Genomic DNA, 18,037 nt, shown 5'->3' with positions numbered 1-18,037 from the left:
TAACTCAGAGTAACACCAACATCATAGGCTTCTAAGGAAGCCAGCTGGGTTGTTCTGAGCTACTGGCTACTCCCAAGTGCTCAGGAGGCCTTGATGCCTAAAGACCTTAGTCTGCTGCTGGCCCATTGTAGTCCCTGGATTCTAGGGTTTGCTCACCACTGTTGTAGGAAATGACTTAAAAATACTCTGCCTCTTTTTTTTGTAGATGACAATGAAGGAGACAAAAAGAAAAAAGATAAGAAGAAAAAGAAAGGAGAAAAGGAAGAAAAGGAGAAAGAAAAGAAGAAAGGGCCTAGCAAAGCCACAGTTAAGGCCATGCAGGAAGCCCTGGCTAAGCTTAAGGAAGAGGAGGAGAGACAGAAGAGAGAGGAGGAGGAGCGCATAAAACGGCTGGAAGAGTTGGAAGCCAAGCGTAAAGAAGAGGTGTGTTTTTGTGAAGTTGCTGACATTGACACTGTGTTACTTAAATCCTCTTCTCATGACACATCTCTAGCATTCTAATTGTAAAACTTTCTTAGTTGCATGGTAGTTCAGTTACATTATTGTTCAGATATAGATAATAAGATCAGTACAGAAAATCCTGCCTTACTTCCTTGGGTACAGACAGGAGTTGCTTTTGCATCATTACCAACACATAGTCTACCCTCACGTGATACTAATTATACTCATTATGTACAACATTTAAAATACTTTCATTTGGAAGTTCCTACCATAATACTCTGCATGTATCTCAAGAGCTTTGTTAGAAATTTGGCATGTTTGCTTTTAAATTTTGTAATTTGTTAAGCCAATACAGTTTTGTCTGCTACGTTTTCTTTTATAGGAAAGATTGGAACAAGAAAAAAGAGAAAGGAAAAAGCAAAAAGAAAAGGAAAGGAAAGAACGCTTGAAAAAAGAGGGGAAACTTTTAACTAAATCCCAGAGAGAAGCCAGAGCCAGAGCCGAAGCTACCCTTAAACTTCTACAAGCTCAGGGTAGGTTGTGTTCTTAATTAACTGAACAGTCCAGAGAGTTCTCTCAAGCAGTTATCTCTGTAGTGGTCAAAAGGAGAATTGAATTGAGACAGAAGAATTTCTGTGAAAAGGCTGTGAAAAAGTCCAATAGTGTAAGTAGGTGAGATAATTTCATTATTTCAGGAGATGAACTCTATGCTGTGATAAGTTTGCATGTAAGTGATGGTATTTCCGTAAATGAAAGTACAGAATAGTGAAACAAGTCCCCATGTATGCATCACTGTTTTAACACTTAACCATTCTTGTTTTGTTCCCCTCCCCCACCCAACCCCAGAGTATTTTAAGGTGAATTCCAGGAGTCAGTATTATTCTACTCACAGTTTACTTTAGTATGTGTCTCTAACAGATAAGGAGATTTTCCTTTTTAACATAGTATAGTGTGTATTATTATATTTAACAAAGTTCCTTGATTTCTTGATTTTGTCCATGTCTGTTTTTTTTTTTTTTACTTGTCTCCAAAACATCGTTTATAATTGATTTGTTCAAATCAGGATCCAGATTAGATTCAAGTATTGCATTTGGTTGGCATGTCTCTCATTGATACTACTTCCACCCTCTGCTTTTGGCATGGATTGATTTATTTGTTCAAGATACTGGATTTTTTTTCTAGAACTTTCCCTGTTCTGAATTTATCTAATTGCATTCTGCTGGTGTTGGCTAATTTATTTCTCTATACCTTATAATTTTTTAGATCTAGTAGTTTGGCTGCTACTTAGCAGTGCTGTGTGGCACCGAGTGCCTCGTGTGAGTAGGCGTATGATCTGGTTGTCTTGCTTCTAATGATGTCAGGATTGATCATTGAGTTTAACCTTTGGTAGCCTTGTCCATTACAGAAGTACTTCATTGACTTTTCATCTAATAATGTAAATTCCAATTGGTGATCATTGCCTATGTCTTGTATTTCATTAGGAACTGCAGAATTGTGATAGGAAAATCAGGAAATATGCTTAATTCTTTCCCTTTCTTTACTGATTTACAAAATAATAATTTGCTGTCCCCACAACCTCCAAAGCTAACCAATGAGTTTAATTTTGTTTTGGATGTAGAACACTTCATCTTAATGGAATTTTATGTATTTGGTAAGTTTTCATCTCCTGAAGTTATTTACATTTTGGATATTCTAATTAGATGCTATCTTTGGCTCGGAGGAGGTCAGTCAGGTTGGTCCCTGTGACTTTTTCATTTGACTACAGTGTTCTTGGGCCCTTCCTTGCTTTCTGACACCACGAGATATCTCACCAAGTTCCTTGTAGATGTTCTTCTCTAGACCTTAAAATCAACTGTTTACCCAAGGAACTTGGTTCCTTTTAGTTTAGATTCTATAATATGAACATTTCATTAATTGTGCCTTTGACAGGTAAGATGATTTAAAATAGTGTCTTTGCTCCATTGAGAAGAATGTTTTGGGATTTCTCTTTATGTACTGTCCCTGCATTCCACAGGTTTTATATTATAGTAATTTTGGTGCTTATGCTATAATTAAAATAATAGCTACCATTTATTAATGTATTTAGTATATAACTGATGCCATTTTTGACATTATTTCTTCATAAAAGTCTTCATTTCCATCATATAGATGAAAAAATAGAGACTCAGGAAACTTGAACAGCTTGCCGGAGGTCCTGGAGCTGAGGTTTAACTTATCTGTGGGACTTCCTCTGTGCTATGTTCAGGTGGAAGCAGTAAATTTGGAGAAGCACAGGACTGAGATTTCAGAAAGTTTTATTTTTAACTGGTGATATAGCTTTTTAAAAAATGAAACTAAAGAACAGATTCGAGTACAACTAGCAAATCCAAATATTGGACTTAACCAATGGCTGTGACAGACTGGAAGACAAACTTCTCATGGAGAAGTTGGGATGGGGCCATGCAAAGAGTAGTAATGCCAGTCTCGGAAATGCTGTTTTATGGAGTAGTTTGACTTGTGTCTATAAGATGAAAATTAAAATTATGAACTTGGCATCTGTCTTTAGGACAGGCTTGGAAGAGGTGGTGTCTCGTGTGGCATCTCTAGCCTCAGTCTCCTTCTTTATTCTTCATAATGTTGCCCAGTGTTTGCCTTTGTACGGGCTCTGTATGGTCTGGTAATAAAAAAAAATCCAAACTTCCTAGCCTGGGATTAAAGGTCCTCTACAAGTCTGCTCATTGAGTCACTTGAAGGAAGAAGTACTACATGTTATGTCTGACCATATCTTTTGAAGCCACCTTGTTAGATAAATATTATTTACTATGTTCATTACCTAGAATAATATAGATAAACTTATTCATGGAGCTCAAAAATGTGTTCTAAGAGAGTATATCTGCAGTTATTTTCAGATAATGACCTTGAATTGTGTAGCAGGTTACCTTTTTGGTCTGTTCCATAGCCTTTAGCCTGTAACTACTGAGCATATACCAAGTACACATTCCTTAAAAGACACAAACTACCAAAACTCAAATACATAACCTAGATAGTCCTATATCTATTTAAAAACATACTGATATCTATTTACATTTTAGCTTAGCTAAAAATTTACAATAAAGAAGACTTTATGCCTCTATGATTTCACTTGGGAATTCTAACAAATATTTAGGTAAGAAATATTGCCAGTTATCAACATTATCTTCTAGAATCACCCAACTCATGAGGACAGCATTATCCTTATGTCATAGTAAGACTGGAGAAGGCGATGGCACCCCACTCCAGTACTCTTGTCTGGAAACTCCCATGGACGGAGGAGCCTGGGAGGCTGCAGTCCATGGGGTTGCTACAAGTCTGACACAGCTGAGCGACTTCACTTTCACTTTTCACTTTCACGCACTGGAGAAGGAAATGGCAACCCACTCCAGTGTTCTTGCCTGGAGAATCGCAGGGACGGCAGAGCCTAGTGGGCTGCTCTCTATGGGGTCGCACAGAGTCAGACACGACTGAAGCGACTTAGCAGCAGGAGCATAGTGAGACAAAGACATTACAAGAAGGGAAATTATAGATCAATATCCCTCAACAGAGATGCAGATTTCTCAGCAGAGTATTAGCAGTGTGATTCCAGCAATGCAGTTGCCCCTTGTGCAATCTAGGAGTCAGAGGCAGCTCTCCATGCAGTCACCAGTGTGTGGACATTTATAGTTGGCCCTCTGTATCCACGGTCTGTATCCACATACTGAACCAGCAGTGGATCTTGTAGTACTGTAGTATTTAGTGAAAAAAATGTGAGTCCAAGTATCCATGTAGTTCAAACCTGTGTTATTCAAGGGTCGACTATATAAATATATGTTGCATATATTTATGTATATATTTAGGGACAGTTTGTCATGACCAAGTGGATTTTATCCTGGTAGTGCAGGGGTGTTCAGTATTTAAAAATCAAGAATTAGTTCACCTTATTAATAGACTAAAGAAAATCTACATGATTGTCTCAATATACAGAAGTACCATTTCACAAAATTCAGTATTCGTATATAATAAGAATCTACAAACTGGGGATAGAAGGGAACTTCCTTCCCTGATATAAGACATTTACAAAAAATATGCAATTACACTTACTTTTAATGACTGAAAACTAATAAACTCTAATACTGTGATTAAGGCAAGGATATGCACTCTCATCACAATCATTCCATATTGGTCTGGAATGTCGTGATTCAGGCAATTAGGCAAAAAATAAGGCCTGCAGATTGGAAAGAAACAAACTGTCTATTCATAGATGCCAGTTGTCTACGTAGAAAATTTCATGCAGTCTATCCCCCACAAAATCCTATAGTTAGTAAGTGAGGTTAAGAAGATTATAGATAGGCCAGTATGCAAATATCAACTGTATTTCTGTATGCTAGCAATTAACATATAAATACTAACAGTATAAAATAACAGTACTATTTGTAGTAGCGCTCGCCCATAAAAGAAATTGAAACACTTGGTTAAAGTTCTAGTATTTGTGGAATCTATATGCTGAAACCTGTAGAACACTGATGAAAATAATCAAAGGCCTGTGTAAATAGAGAGATGTTGCTTTCGCGGAGCCAAAGGTGTGATATTGTTAGGATACCAGTTCTCCCAAACTGATTCATAGATTCAGTGCAATCTCAGTCAGAATTATAGCAGAATATTCTGTGGATATCTGTCAGCTGTTTCTAAAATGTATGTGAAAAGATAAAGGAATTAGAATGACTGAAGTATTTTTGAAAGAACCTTGGAGGACTCACAGCATCCGCTGTCAAGACTGACTGTAAAACTACAACAATCACAGTGTGATGCTGGTTAAAGGGTAAACAAATCGGTCAGTAGGACAGAACAGAATAGTCTGTCTGGTCAGGTTTTCTTTGTGTCATCAGTTCCGTTCAGTTCAGTCACTCAGTCGTGTCTGACTATTTGCGACCCCATGGACCACAGCACGCCAGGCCTCCCTGTCCATCACCAACTCCCGGAATTTACTCAAACTCATGTCCATTGAGTTGGTGATGCCATCCAACCACCTCATCCTGTCTTCCCTTTCTCCCGCCTTCAATCTTTCCCAGCATCAGGGTCTTTTCAGATGAGTCAGTTCTTTGCATCAGGTGGCCAAAGTATTGGAGTTTCAGCTTTAGCATCAGTCCTTCCAGTGAATATTCAGAACTGATTTCCTTTAGGATGCACTGGTTGGATATCCTTGCATTCCAGCGGACTCTCAAGAGTCTTCTACAACACCACAGTTCAAAAGCATCAATTCTTCGGTGCTCAGCTTCTGTATAGTCCCAACTCTCACATCCATACATGACTACTGGAAGAACCATAACTTTGACTAGATGGACCTTTGTTGGCAAAGTAGTGTCTGCTTTTTAATATGCTGTCTAGGTTGGTCCTAACTTTTCTTCCAAGGAGCAAGCATCTTTTCATATCATGGCTGCAGTCACCATCTGCAGTGATTTTGGAGCCCCCAAAAATAAAGTCTGTCACTGTTTCCACTGTTTCCCCATCTATTTGTCATGAAGTGATGGGACCGGATGCCATGATCTTAGTTTTCTGAATGTTGAGCTTTAAGCCAACTTTTTCACTCTCCTCTTTCACTTTCATCTAGAGGCTCTTTAGTTCTTTGCTTTCTGCCATAAGGGTGGTGTCATCTGCATATCTGGGGTTATTGCTATTTCTCCCAGCAATCTTGATTCCAGCTTGTGCTTCTTCCAGCCCAGCATTTCTCATGATGTACTCTGCATAGAAGTTAAATAAGCAGGGTGACAATATACAGCCTTGACATACTCCTTTTCCTATTTGGAACCAGTCTGTTGTTCCATGTCCAGTTCTAAGTGTTGCTTCCTGACCTGCATACAGATTTCTCAAGAGACAGGTCAGGTGATCTGGTAGTCCCATCTCTAAGAATTTTCCATAGTTTCTGGTGATCCACACAGTCAAAGGCTTTGATGTAGTTAATAAAGCAGAAATAGATGTTTTTCTGGAATTCTCTTGCTTTTTCGATGATCCAGCGGATGTTGGTAATTTGATCTCTGGTTCCTCTGCCTTTTCTAAATCCAGCTTGAATATCTGGAAGTTCATAGTTCACGTATTGCTGAAGCCTGGCTTGGAGAATTTCGAGCATTACTTTACTAGCGGGTGAGATGAAATGCAATTGTGCGGTAGTTTCAGCATTCTTTGGCATTGTCTTTCTTTGGGGTTAGAATGAAAACTGACCTTTTCCAGTCCTGTGGCCACTGCCGAGTTTTCCAAATTTGCTGGCGTATTGAGTGCAGCACTTTCACAGCATCATCTTTTAGGATTTGAAATAGCTCAGCTGGAATTTCATCACCTCCACTAGCTTTGTTCGTAGAGATGCTTCCTAAGGCCCATTTGGCTTCACATTCCAGGATTTCTGGCTCTAGGTGAGTGATCACACCATCATGATTATCTGGATCATGGAGATCTTTTTTGTACAGTTCTTCTGTGTATTCTTGCCACCTCTTCTTAATATTGTCTGCTTCTGTTAGGTCCATATCATTTCTGTCCTTTATTGTGCCCATCTTTGCATGAAATGTTCCCTTGTATCTCTAATTTTCTTGAAGAGATCTCTAGTCTTTCCCATTCTATTGTTTTCCTCTGTTTCTTTGCACTGATCACTGAGGAAGGCTTTTTTTATCTCTCCTTGCTATTCTTTGGAACTCTGCATTCAAATAGGTATATCTTTCCTTTTTTTCCTTTGCTTTTCGCTTCTCTTCTTTTCACAGCTATTTGTAAGGCCTCCTCAGAAAGTCATTTTGCTGTTTTGCATTTCTTTGTGTCATAGGAAAAGATGATTCAGTAGATAAAATACAGTGTTTGCTACAAGTGATAGTGGAATAATTAGACATTTATGTGCAAAAAATAAAACTCAAAACGAAAAACCTAGCCCTCAGCCCCACTCATTATATAGAATTTAACGTGTAATGGATTGTAGATTTAAATGTGAAATATACAACTGAAGAACTTTCAGAGGAAAACATAGAAACTATGAGTTTGTGCTAGGCAGAGAGTGCTTAGTTACAACTTCAAAAGCATAATCCATAAAAGGGATAAAATCATAAAATTGAGGAAGTCCAGTTAACAGCTTCTGCAGTTCAAGAGACCATTGAGAGAATATCAAAGATAATACCTAAAAATCACACATTTGAAAATTGTGTGTGTGTGTGTATATATAAAGATAACTCAGAATTCAACAAGAAAAGCAATCCTATTTGAAAAGGGGCAAAAGGTTGAAGAGACACTTCACTGAGATACTATAAGCATGTGGAAGGAATGCTCGACAGTATTGGTGGTGGTTTAGTTGCTAAGTCGTTTCCGACTCTTGAGACCCCATGGACTGTAGCCTGGCAGGCTCCTCTGTCTATGGAATTCTCCAGGCAGGAATACTGGAGTCGGTTGCCATTTCCTTCCATGGGATCTTCCCGATCCAGGAATCAAACCCTAGTCTCCTGCATTGCAGGCAGATTCTTTCCTGACTGAGCTATGAGGGAAACCATTAGGAAAATTCAAATTAAGACCACTATGAGGTATCCCTAACCATTTATTAGAATATGTAAATTTAAAAAAAACCCAGCATTTGTCTCTGCCAAATGCTGGCAAGAGCAGTTGGAAGTCTCATATGCTGCTGGTGGGAACGCAGAATTGTAAAGCCACTACAGTTGGCAGTTTCTTACAGATTTAAATACAGTTGACCTCTGGACAACATGTATTTGAATTGTGAGGGTGTTTTTCAATAATAAATACTACAGTACACGATCTGTGATTGGTTGAATCGAAGAATTTGGAACCATGCATACAGAGGGCTGACTATAGGTTATATGCAGATTTTCAGCTACATGGAGGGTTGGCAGCCCAGACCTACATGTTTATCAAGCGTCAGTTGTATGTATTTAATGTCCCATCCAGTCTACAATGTGTATCCCAGAGAAACATTCACACAAAAATCTGCGTGCAAATGTTGATAGCAGCTTTATTTGTAATGTCAAAAACTAGAAATAACTCATGTCCTTTAGCTGTCTATTGAATAAATGGACTGTGGTCCGTCCATAAATTGGACTACTATTCACCATAAAATGAAATGAAGTATTGATACATATAGTAACGAGGATGATTTGGATCCATTATAATGATAGCCAGACTGTAAAGCTTTATTTCTGTGACTTTCTGGAAAGAGAACATCTTAAGGGATAGAGAACAGATCAGTGGTTGCCAGGGGCTTAAGGATGTGAATAGTGACCTCCCAGAGCAGTCTGGGGTGATGGAACTGTTATGCATCTTCATTATGATGGTACTTGTGTAACTACAAGCATTTGTCAAAAGTCAAAGAGCTAGACACCAAAAAGATGAAATTCTAATGCATGTTTAAAATACCTCATGTTGAAAAGAAGGTTTTCCATGAATGTTCTTTATATTTTAGGGTGTGTATCTCTGAGGTGAATAAAATGTTACCTTCTTAAATAGTATTTCTTAGGTGACAAGCAAGTAGTATAAACCCTGAACTTTTCCAATTTTATCCTTCAGGTGTTGAAGTGCCATCAAAAGACTCTTTGCCAAAGAAGAGGCCAATTTATGAAGATAAAAAGAAGAAAAAACCACCACAGCAGATGGAAAATAAAGGTTTGCATACAAAACCTGTGATTTAGAAACAGTTTTGCTTGCCTTTTCCCCATAACCTTCAAAATAGAAGTCTTAAAAAGAAATCAAATCAGAATTGCATATTGAAACCAACTTCCTGTACCTTGTTTCATATTAATATCATTCTCCACTGATTCAAATGACAGGTTAATGAAAAAGGACATGTGTTTGTAAAATCTGGGTTCTATGCTATGAATAACTGTTCTTGACTGAAAAAGCATAATTATCATTTTTTTTTTTCTTTTCTGTTTCCTTCTCAACCTTCTGTAATTATATAGTCTTGTCAGAAAGAAAAACTAGTTTCCTGTTTGTAAAAAACCATAGCTGGTATTAAATGTTTTGTAAACTTACTAAAGAATTTAGATCGTGCTACTGGTTTTTATTCAATACTTAACAGAGTATCCTAACAGAAAATGCACTGAAAAGTATTGTTACGTTGGTTTCTGTTCCTTTTGTCAGTTTCTGAACCAGTGGAATTAAGCGCTGCTGTAGAAGCTGTGGAGCAGGGAGTACCCGAAAAAGAGGAGACGCCGCCCCCTGTTGAACCAGGCCAGTAGTGCTCCTGTGTCGTGCTTGTCTTGGCTATCACTAGTTTGTGGAAACCAGGTGTCTGGCGGAATGGCCTTCTTACTTTATAGTTCTTTCTTTAAATCATTTCATTTCCTCTGAAAAAATTGTAGAGGTGAGACTTGAATCACTTTTGTTCTTTACAGTAGTGTTGGAAGTGTTTTATAGAAAGGATAGAGGTATTTGGATTTTCTCTGATGTTTTTATTTATGGGTCAGAATTCTTAGGTGGTACCAAAAAGACCTAAAATTCTTTGTTTAAATCCTTTGGAAGCAAATTGGGAGCACTTTTGATTAGACCTTTTACTAAGAATCATAAGAATTGGCATTTTAAAATCTTTAGAGGTCAGCTTCTGTTTACTAAATTAGTAAAGAGGATTCAGTTTACTCATTCTATGTGTGTATTTTGAGATTAGAGAACATCTCTGGATTTTTTTCTTTTCTTTAAACATTGTTCTAATTCATGAAACTAGGTGTTGCTGGGAGAGCCAGAGGCTGGCTAAATTGTATGTTTGGTAAAATCAGGAGAATCTCTGGTGTTTACAGATAGGAGTAGGAGTTCCTTTAGAGAATGTTAAGACTGACCCAGACTTGGGGGAGAATGAATTCATGTATATGCATGGCCGAGTTCTTTTGCTGTCCTGAAACTATCACAACATCGTTAGTTGGCTGTGCCCCCAATACAAAACAAAAAGTTCTATCTTTTTTTTAAAAGACTGACCTACACTTGTGAAAGATACTGGGTTGGCCAATAAATTCACTCAGGGTTATTTTAAAATGTTACGGAAAAACCCAAATGAACCTTTTGGCTAACCCAGTATTACTGATCCTTTTTTTCTTCCCCTCCTATTCTCAATGTAAAAAGGATTATTTTCCTCAACACACCTCAGCTTAACCTGACATTAAACCTGAGATCAAAGACATTCATGTTGATAGACTTAATGGGAGTTCACTACCTTAGGTGGCAATTTGTAGCAGTAGAAAGAGTTACTAATTTAGGAGTTGTTTAGGGTTCATGTTTCTGACTCATTTCCTCCTCCTCAGGAAAATGTATCCAGGCTTGTTGGCAAGCAGTAATTATGACAGGGAAACAAATACCCCATGTTCCACCCTCATCTTCCTTTCATTTGAGAATAACTTTGCTTGACTAGATCTAAGTAAAAAGAGAGTCATTTTTGTTAATAAGGAGAGTTTATAGTCTTTAAATTCAAAATTATACCTTTCTGGCTATTTTGGGGTTATAAGCACAACATGCTGTTCTTACTTTCAGCTGGAATAGAACTGTAGATTTGTACCTCCAACTGTGTAATTTAAGTAGTACTTGTATGTATTTGAAGAGGTTAAAGCTAAATAAACAATACAATCTTATGTATATAGTTTGAAGATCAAAAAGAAGATATATGTGAAATTCCATTTGTCCTCAAGAACTGAATGCCATCATGTACCCTCTTCAAGATCTAAAGGAACATTTCAATGAGTTGCTAATATTTTGGACACGACTTAGCGACTGAACAGCAATATTTTACCTCAGATATGAAATCTGGGTGAAGTTTAATATATTGTATTCAAAACATGAGGAAATTATGAAGCATTTAGTGACAGTAAAGGATTTAGCATGCTAGGTATGTTGAAAAATAGTTGCAAAGAATGAAATTATATACATCTTTTTATAACTAAAGCATTTTTTAAATGTCAGTATAGTTTTCTGCATTTGTTTTTCCTAAAAGCAGTCTTAAATGTCTAGATAATTTTTATGTCCTTAATGAAAACTTTGATCCACAGAAGAGGAAGAAGAAACAGAGGATGCTGGGCTGGATGACTGGGAAGCTATGGCTAGCGATGAGGAGAGAGAGACAGGTGAGCGGCCCCTAAGCACACTCTGCAAGCCCACTGGCTCTTGGTGCTGTGTCTGTGTTTCAGGGAGTGGTCTCTTGATTGTGAAAGCTGCACGCACAGTCCCGGAGATAGAGGACAGTCTGGCTCTTTCCATTGCCTTGATTCCTAAATCCTCCACTGGATCCTGATTTTATTAATAAATGGTTTTTCAGAAAGTGACTTGTAAGATAGTTGCCTAGGATTTAGAATGCATTTTGTCTTAGACTGGTGATTTTTACAAATGAGAATAGGTTATTAAAGCTCTTTAACTTAAAATAGAATAATCCAAAGATAATACAGACAAGATAGTAGAGTTCCTCTTAATCACTATGAACAAAAAATGGTTTTCCTGGTCATTTCTTCCTGGCTTCTATTTTAGGGTTTTATTTGCTGGCTTTCTCCTAACTTTTTGAAGTGACTATTTGGCTCTTTGTTTTTTCAGTCTTTTTTTAAATCTACATATTTTTCTCTCAGCCTGGCTTTAGCCAAATTCTCTAAGTTCTGATATATTGATATTTAAAAATTTCTATTTTGATATTTTAGCCTGTAATTTACTTAAAGTTTATTTCTTAATTTATGAAAATGAGGACTTTACGTATCTTTGTTATTTCTTTGTGATCAGAAAAACACATGTTTCTGTCCTTTGAATTGTGTTGACTTAATTTATAACCCAACAAACGGGTGGTTATTTTACATATTTCATGTGACTGGAAAGAATTTATATTCTGCATTAGTTGAGGGCCTTATTATCTATATTTAGTTTGCTGGTTATCTTGTTCAGCTTCTGAGGTTTTTTTCCTGGTATACTTTTCTCTCTCTTGCTGAGAGTGGTATACTTAAATCTCCCATTGTGCTTTTTCTCTGAGATTGTCTTTTTCTCTGAGAGTTATGTTAATTTTTGCTTTATGTATTTTTGTGCTGTATTATTAAATGAATGTAATCTTACATCTTTCTGGTGAATTGACTGTTTCATCACTTATTTCTAGTAATGTCTTTTTTCTTAAAGTCTGCCTTATCTGATGTTAATATAGCTATACCAGCTTTAATTTACATGATTTTTTCTGTCTTTATTACACTTTCTGTATCCTTACACAGCATATAGTTGAGATTTTTAAATCTAGTTTGTCACTTTTTATTTTACCTGGTGTACTTAGCCAATTACATCTAGCATTTAATACAGTTAATGAAGTTTAGTGATTTTATATTTATCATCTTACTCTTCTTAATTCTATTTCTTTTTCTCTCCTTTCTAACTATCTTTTGGATTATTTGATTTTTTTTTTTTTTAATTCCTTTTTTTGCCCTTTCATGAGCTTGGACGTTTTGTACTTTTCTACTTACTTTTGGTGGTTACTCTAGACAGTTTTAACGTGGACTTCTGAAGTATCAGTGTCTATTACCTTCTTTCCAGGCAAGATAAAGACCAGAGAATACATAAATTACATTTGAACAGTTCTCAGTTTATATACCATTGTTCTCATTTACTTTAATTCTCGTTTTAAACGCCAAAAGCTTTAAAACACACACACACACACCAATGGGTATATATTGAAGTTTACTCACATTCTTAGCTTTTGTGGTGCTTCTTTTGTTCCTCAATCTCTGACCTTCTATTGGGGTCATTTCTTCCAACCTGAAGAGTATCTTTTAGAATTCCCTTCAGTATGACTCTGCTACAGAGACTGTCCATATTTGTTTTTCTGAAAAAGCTTTATCTCATCTTCATTTTTTTTTTTTTTAAATTTATTTTTGGCTGTGCTGAGTTTTCATTGCTACATGGGCTTTTGTCTAGCTGTGATAAGTAGGGGCTAACTCTAGGTGGTGGTACACAGGCTTCTCATTGCGGTGCCTTCTGTCGCGGAACCTGGGCTCTAGGGCATGGGGGCTTCGGCACTTGGGGCTTCTGATCTTTAGAGCACAAGCTTGATAGTTGTAGCACACAGGCTTAGTTGCTCTGCGGCATGTGGGATCTTCCTCAGTCGAACAGAGATCGAACCCATGTCTCCTGCTTTGGCAGGCGGATTGTTCTCCTCTGAGCCACCAGGGAATGAATCCCTCATCTTCATTCTTGAAGGTGACATACTAAATGAGAAATTCTTTGTTGTAATTTTATTAATACTTTGATGATACTAGTCCCCTGTCTTGGCTTTTATTGTTTCTGTTTAAAAGTCAGGTGTTGGCCCTGAAGTTTCCATGTGTCTTTGTTTTCATCAGTTTTGTTATGATACAGCGCGGTTTGTTTTTATTTTCTCCTGAGTTGTTTGAAACTGTAGAGATAATTTGATGGCAAAGTTGGTGTTTTCTTACTCCAGAGAGAATTTATGTGCACATTTGCCAGGAGTCTGAGTGAACTAGCAATATAGAATCATCTTATTCCACATTTGGAATTTAGAGAACCTGGAGGTGATCCGTCAGTGATGGGGAGGTCCTGTTTACTTCCTGTTTATCTCTACTTCCACAGTAGAGTTTTTCAGGATTTCACCCCACAGTAAGGGCATTACCCATTGTTCGTCTACCTTGCCCCCCTGAAATCCTTGGTAGGCCTGAACCCCCAGTGCCTGGACCCTTGAGCTTTGAGGGGCCTTTGAGAGCACTGCATAGCCTTTCAGCTGCCTCCTCCAGGGCCTGCAGATGACCCTGGGAGGCAGGAAGTACTGAACATTGTGTTCCCCTCCCTGGGTTGCTGTCCTCTCTGGGACAGTGTATCCTGGCTGTGTCCTGGCCAGCGATGCTTTGCTTTTTTTATTAGCTTAAGTATGGTTAATGCATTAAGTTTTTACTGTTAAAAGGCAGTCTTTACTGTAGTATGTAGACAAACACTTTGCGTTTATGATGTATGAAAACATTAATTTGGAATTATATAGTAAAATGTTACTGCCTTATTTAGTACAGTTTAGGTATTATTTTGTCTTTAAGGTCTCTATCTTGATAGAAACCTCATTTTTAATTTTGGTTTATTTCGAAATGTCTTTTCCTGAAAGAAGAAAACACGGTGCATATAGAAGTAAAAGAAAACCCTGAAGAGGAGGAGGAGGAGGAAGAGGAGGAGGAGGAGGAAGAAGAGAGTGAAGAGGAAGAGGAAGATGAAGGAGACAGTGAAGGCAGTGAAGGTGAAGAAGATGATGAAAAGGTGTCAGATGAGAAGGATGCTGGGAAAACATTAGATAAAAAACCAAGTAAAGACGTGAGCTCAGAATCTGAGTATGACTCTGATGACGATCGAACTAAAGAAGAACGGGCTTATGACAAAGCAAAACGGAGGATTGAGGTATTCATTTTTCCTCTTCTCTAACTTCTTTCCTCCCCTTTCCTCTGTGATCATTAGAGCTTTACAACTAAGGCTTCTATTGAGGAGCAATTTAAAAAATAGTCTTGGATTGGTGTCTGTTCAGTTTTTGTGATGCTGAGACATAATAGGTCCTTGACACTGGTCTAACCCAAGGACCTCACTGTTTGCTTAAGATGGAATGATGACTGCTTTATCAGTTTTTCCTTTTTTAATCCAAATTTTAGTGTGCTCTTTGAGAGATTTTTTTATAGGTTTACAGAGGTATTCTGAGCTTATGCGCTCTGAGTGTTTGCCTTATGTTTAGTCATTCTGACGCATGTGGTCCCTTCAGTTGTTTAAATCAGGTGGGTTAATGAAGCTTCCGTTTAGTCAAGTTCACATATCCTGCCACTTACTGTTTTCCCTTCTTAATGCAGTAGACTTCTGCTACTACTGCTAGACTTCAAGAGAAAGTTTTCTCTAGTTATGTCAGCTTAGCATAAATGATACACTAAAAACTAATTTGCTTTGAGGAGGCTAAACTATTTTAAAACTAAAAATTCTTTTTAGCTTTCCTTAATTTTTTCCTGTGTAATTCTAGCTTTCAGTTTGTGTTTTAATACCTCTGTGTCAGTATTTGCCTTTTCCTTCTGTAAAGTTTAGTTAGGAATACATTTTCCGAATTTCTAAAGGACTAGCAAAGTCTGTTACTGTTAATTGGGATTTCTCAGCCTCAGCACTATTGACTTTTTTGGGCCTAAGAATTCTCTGTTGTGGGGGACTGTCCTCTTCATTTTAGGATGTTGAGCACCCTCTAGATCCCCTCCCTTCTGCTGCTTGTGTCTGCTTCTTCCCACAGCACCTGCTTTGGCCAGATATTGTATACTGTGCTTGATGATTTACAAATAGAATGGGTATAATCAGAAAGTAAGAGTTCCCTATTATCTCACTCCCTAGTGAGACAGAAGAACTACCCTTGGTAGTGAATCTGTTTATGAACCTCATGATTTTTTTCTTAAATAATTAAAAATAAAGTAATAAATTTAGTGGATGCATTCCACCTCCCGACCCCACCCCACCCCACCCCCCGCCATTTAACAGTATGCACGGGTCCTCTTTAGCTTGTTGGGTTTAAACATCGTTTTTGGCTGCACTGGGTCTTCGTTGCTGCGCTCAGACTGTCTCTAGTTGCAGCTCACGGGCTTAAGCTGCTTTGTGCCATGTGGGATCTTCCAGGACCCGGGATTGAACCTGTGTCTCTGCACTATATGGCAGATTCCTCTAGACCACCAGGGAAGTCCTAGCTTTTTTTAAACGGCTTGGTTGAGATGTGATTTACATACTGTAAAATTGACCCATTTTAAGTTTACAATTCAGTGACATTTTGTAAATTTACAGAGTTGTGCAACCACTCCCATAACTCAAGTTTTAGAGTATGTTCATCACCCCAGAAAGATCCTTGTACCAATCTCCAGTCATTACCCATTCCTGCCCCCAAGCGACTGCTCACCTGTTTTCTGCCTCAGGAGAGCGTCTTCTCCAGAAACTTCTTCATAAGCACAGCTTTATATTATGTGGCCTTTTGTGTCTGGCTTCTTTCACTTAAGCCTGTTCATTTGTGTTGCTGTTCTGTCAGTACTGTGTTCCTTTTAACTGACAGTAGTGTTCTGTTACATACAGATATTACCACATTTTACTAGTGTCCATTCACCAGTTAAAGAACATTTGGATTGTTTCCACTTTTTGGCATTTGTACTGCTGTTACAAAATGGTCTCATAGGAGTCTGTGTGTGGAAATATATTTTTATTACTTTTGAATAAAAACAATTTTTAGGAGTGAATTTTTTAAATCCTAGAAATTTAGCAATTTCTAGGAGTGAAATTGCTAACTCACATAGTAAATTCATGTTTAGCTTTTTCAGAAACTGCATTTTCAAAGTGGCTCTACAATTAAAGATGTTAACCACTTGAGGGTTCTAATTTCTCTGCATCCTCATTAATACTTGTTATTATCTGCTTTCCCATTGTAACCATTCTAGAGGGATGTGAAGCAGTGTGTCTAACTGTGGTTTCAATTTGCATTTCCATGATGTTAATCATTTCTTTGTATGCTTTTTGGCCATTCCTATAATCTTAATTGTTGAAGCATCTATTCAAACTTTTGTTCATTTTTAAATTTTGGAATTTGTCTTTTTATTATTGTGTTGTAAGAGTAGTTCTTTTCATTTTTAGCAGTTTCTTTTTGAAAGGCATACATTTTTAAGTTTGATAACATCTAATTTATTAAGTTTTTCTCTTACTAGAGCGTAAGTTATTCTTCTGGTGTTGTATTGAAGAAATCTTTGTTGAAACCAAGATCATGAATAGTTTGTCCTGTGACTTTATTCTTACAGATTTATACTTTTTGTTCCTTGTATCTTTATGATCTATTTTAAGATAATTTTTATGTAGGGTGTAACGTAAGGACTTAGGTAATTTTTTTAATGATAACCAGCACTGTTGGTTTAAAAGACGACTCTTCCCCTCTTTGTGTTGCTTCCTTGTCTTTGACAAATCAAGTGGCCAGAAGTGTGAGGGTTTACTTTTGAACTTTCAGTTCTGTTTCATTCATCTGTACATCTTTTCTTAGGTCAGTACCACACTGTCTTGATACTGTAGTTTTTATGATTTTTTTTTTTTTTTTTTATGGTAAGTTTTGAAGTTGGGTAATGTAAGTCTTCCAACATTGTTCCTCCTTTTTTAGATTGTTTCAACTTCCTAGGTCACTTGCTTTACGGTTCAGATTTTAGAATCAGCTTGTCAGTTTTTGCAAAAGTCTTCTCATACTTTTGATAGAGACTGCATTGAATCTGTAGATCAATTTTAGGGAGAATTGCCATCTTATTAATACTGAATCTGCCAATCCATGGAAATAGCTGTCTCTCCATTTATTTAGATCCTTTGAAACTTCATCCAGCAATGTTTTGTAGTTTCAAGAGTATAGGATTTATTTTTCTTTTGTTAAATTTATTGTCACATATATTGTTTTTTTGATGCTCTTGTGAGCGGAGTCACTATTTAATCTTCCATTGTTAGTACAAAGAAACGCAGTTGATTTTTATAGATTGATCTTATATGCAGCACTACACTGAAATTTTTTTACTCCAGTAATTTTTCATAGATTGTAACTAAGCTCATGATGTTTGCTTTTGAGTCATACTTTTTTTTTTTTTTTTAAAGATTTTTATTTATTAGTTTT

At 37.1% G+C, this 18,037-nt stretch overlaps 1 protein-coding gene across 2 annotated transcripts in view; it reads left to right on the top strand.

Annotated features, from left to right (window-relative positions):
• The window catches only part of EIF5B (eukaryotic translation initiation factor 5B), a 75,346-nt gene that overhangs the window by 36,015 nt on the left and 21,294 nt on the right, over positions 1–18,037 (top strand). Inside the window, exons 5-10 of one of the 2 annotated variants that reach the window (XM_043918610.1) lie at positions 206–423; positions 824–974; positions 8,977–9,072; positions 9,550–9,639; positions 11,439–11,513; positions 14,516–14,799. In XM_043918610.1, the coding sequence (XP_043774545.1) occupies positions 206–423; positions 824–974; positions 8,977–9,072; positions 9,550–9,639; positions 11,439–11,513; positions 14,516–14,799 (914 nt within the window). Of the gene's footprint in view, positions 1–205; positions 424–823; positions 975–8,976; positions 9,073–9,549; positions 9,640–11,438; positions 11,514–14,512; positions 14,800–18,037 lie in introns of both variants that reach the window. The other variant, XM_043918609.1, reaches the window with a different exon arrangement.

Source organism: Cervus elaphus, chromosome 11 (assembly GCF_910594005.1).
Source record: "Cervus elaphus chromosome 11, mCerEla1.1, whole genome shotgun sequence".
Lineage (NCBI taxonomy): Eukaryota > Metazoa > Chordata > Mammalia > Artiodactyla > Cervidae > Cervus > Cervus elaphus.
The sequence above is the reverse complement of the archived record's forward strand: the minus strand, read 5'-3'. Positions and strand labels throughout refer to the sequence as shown.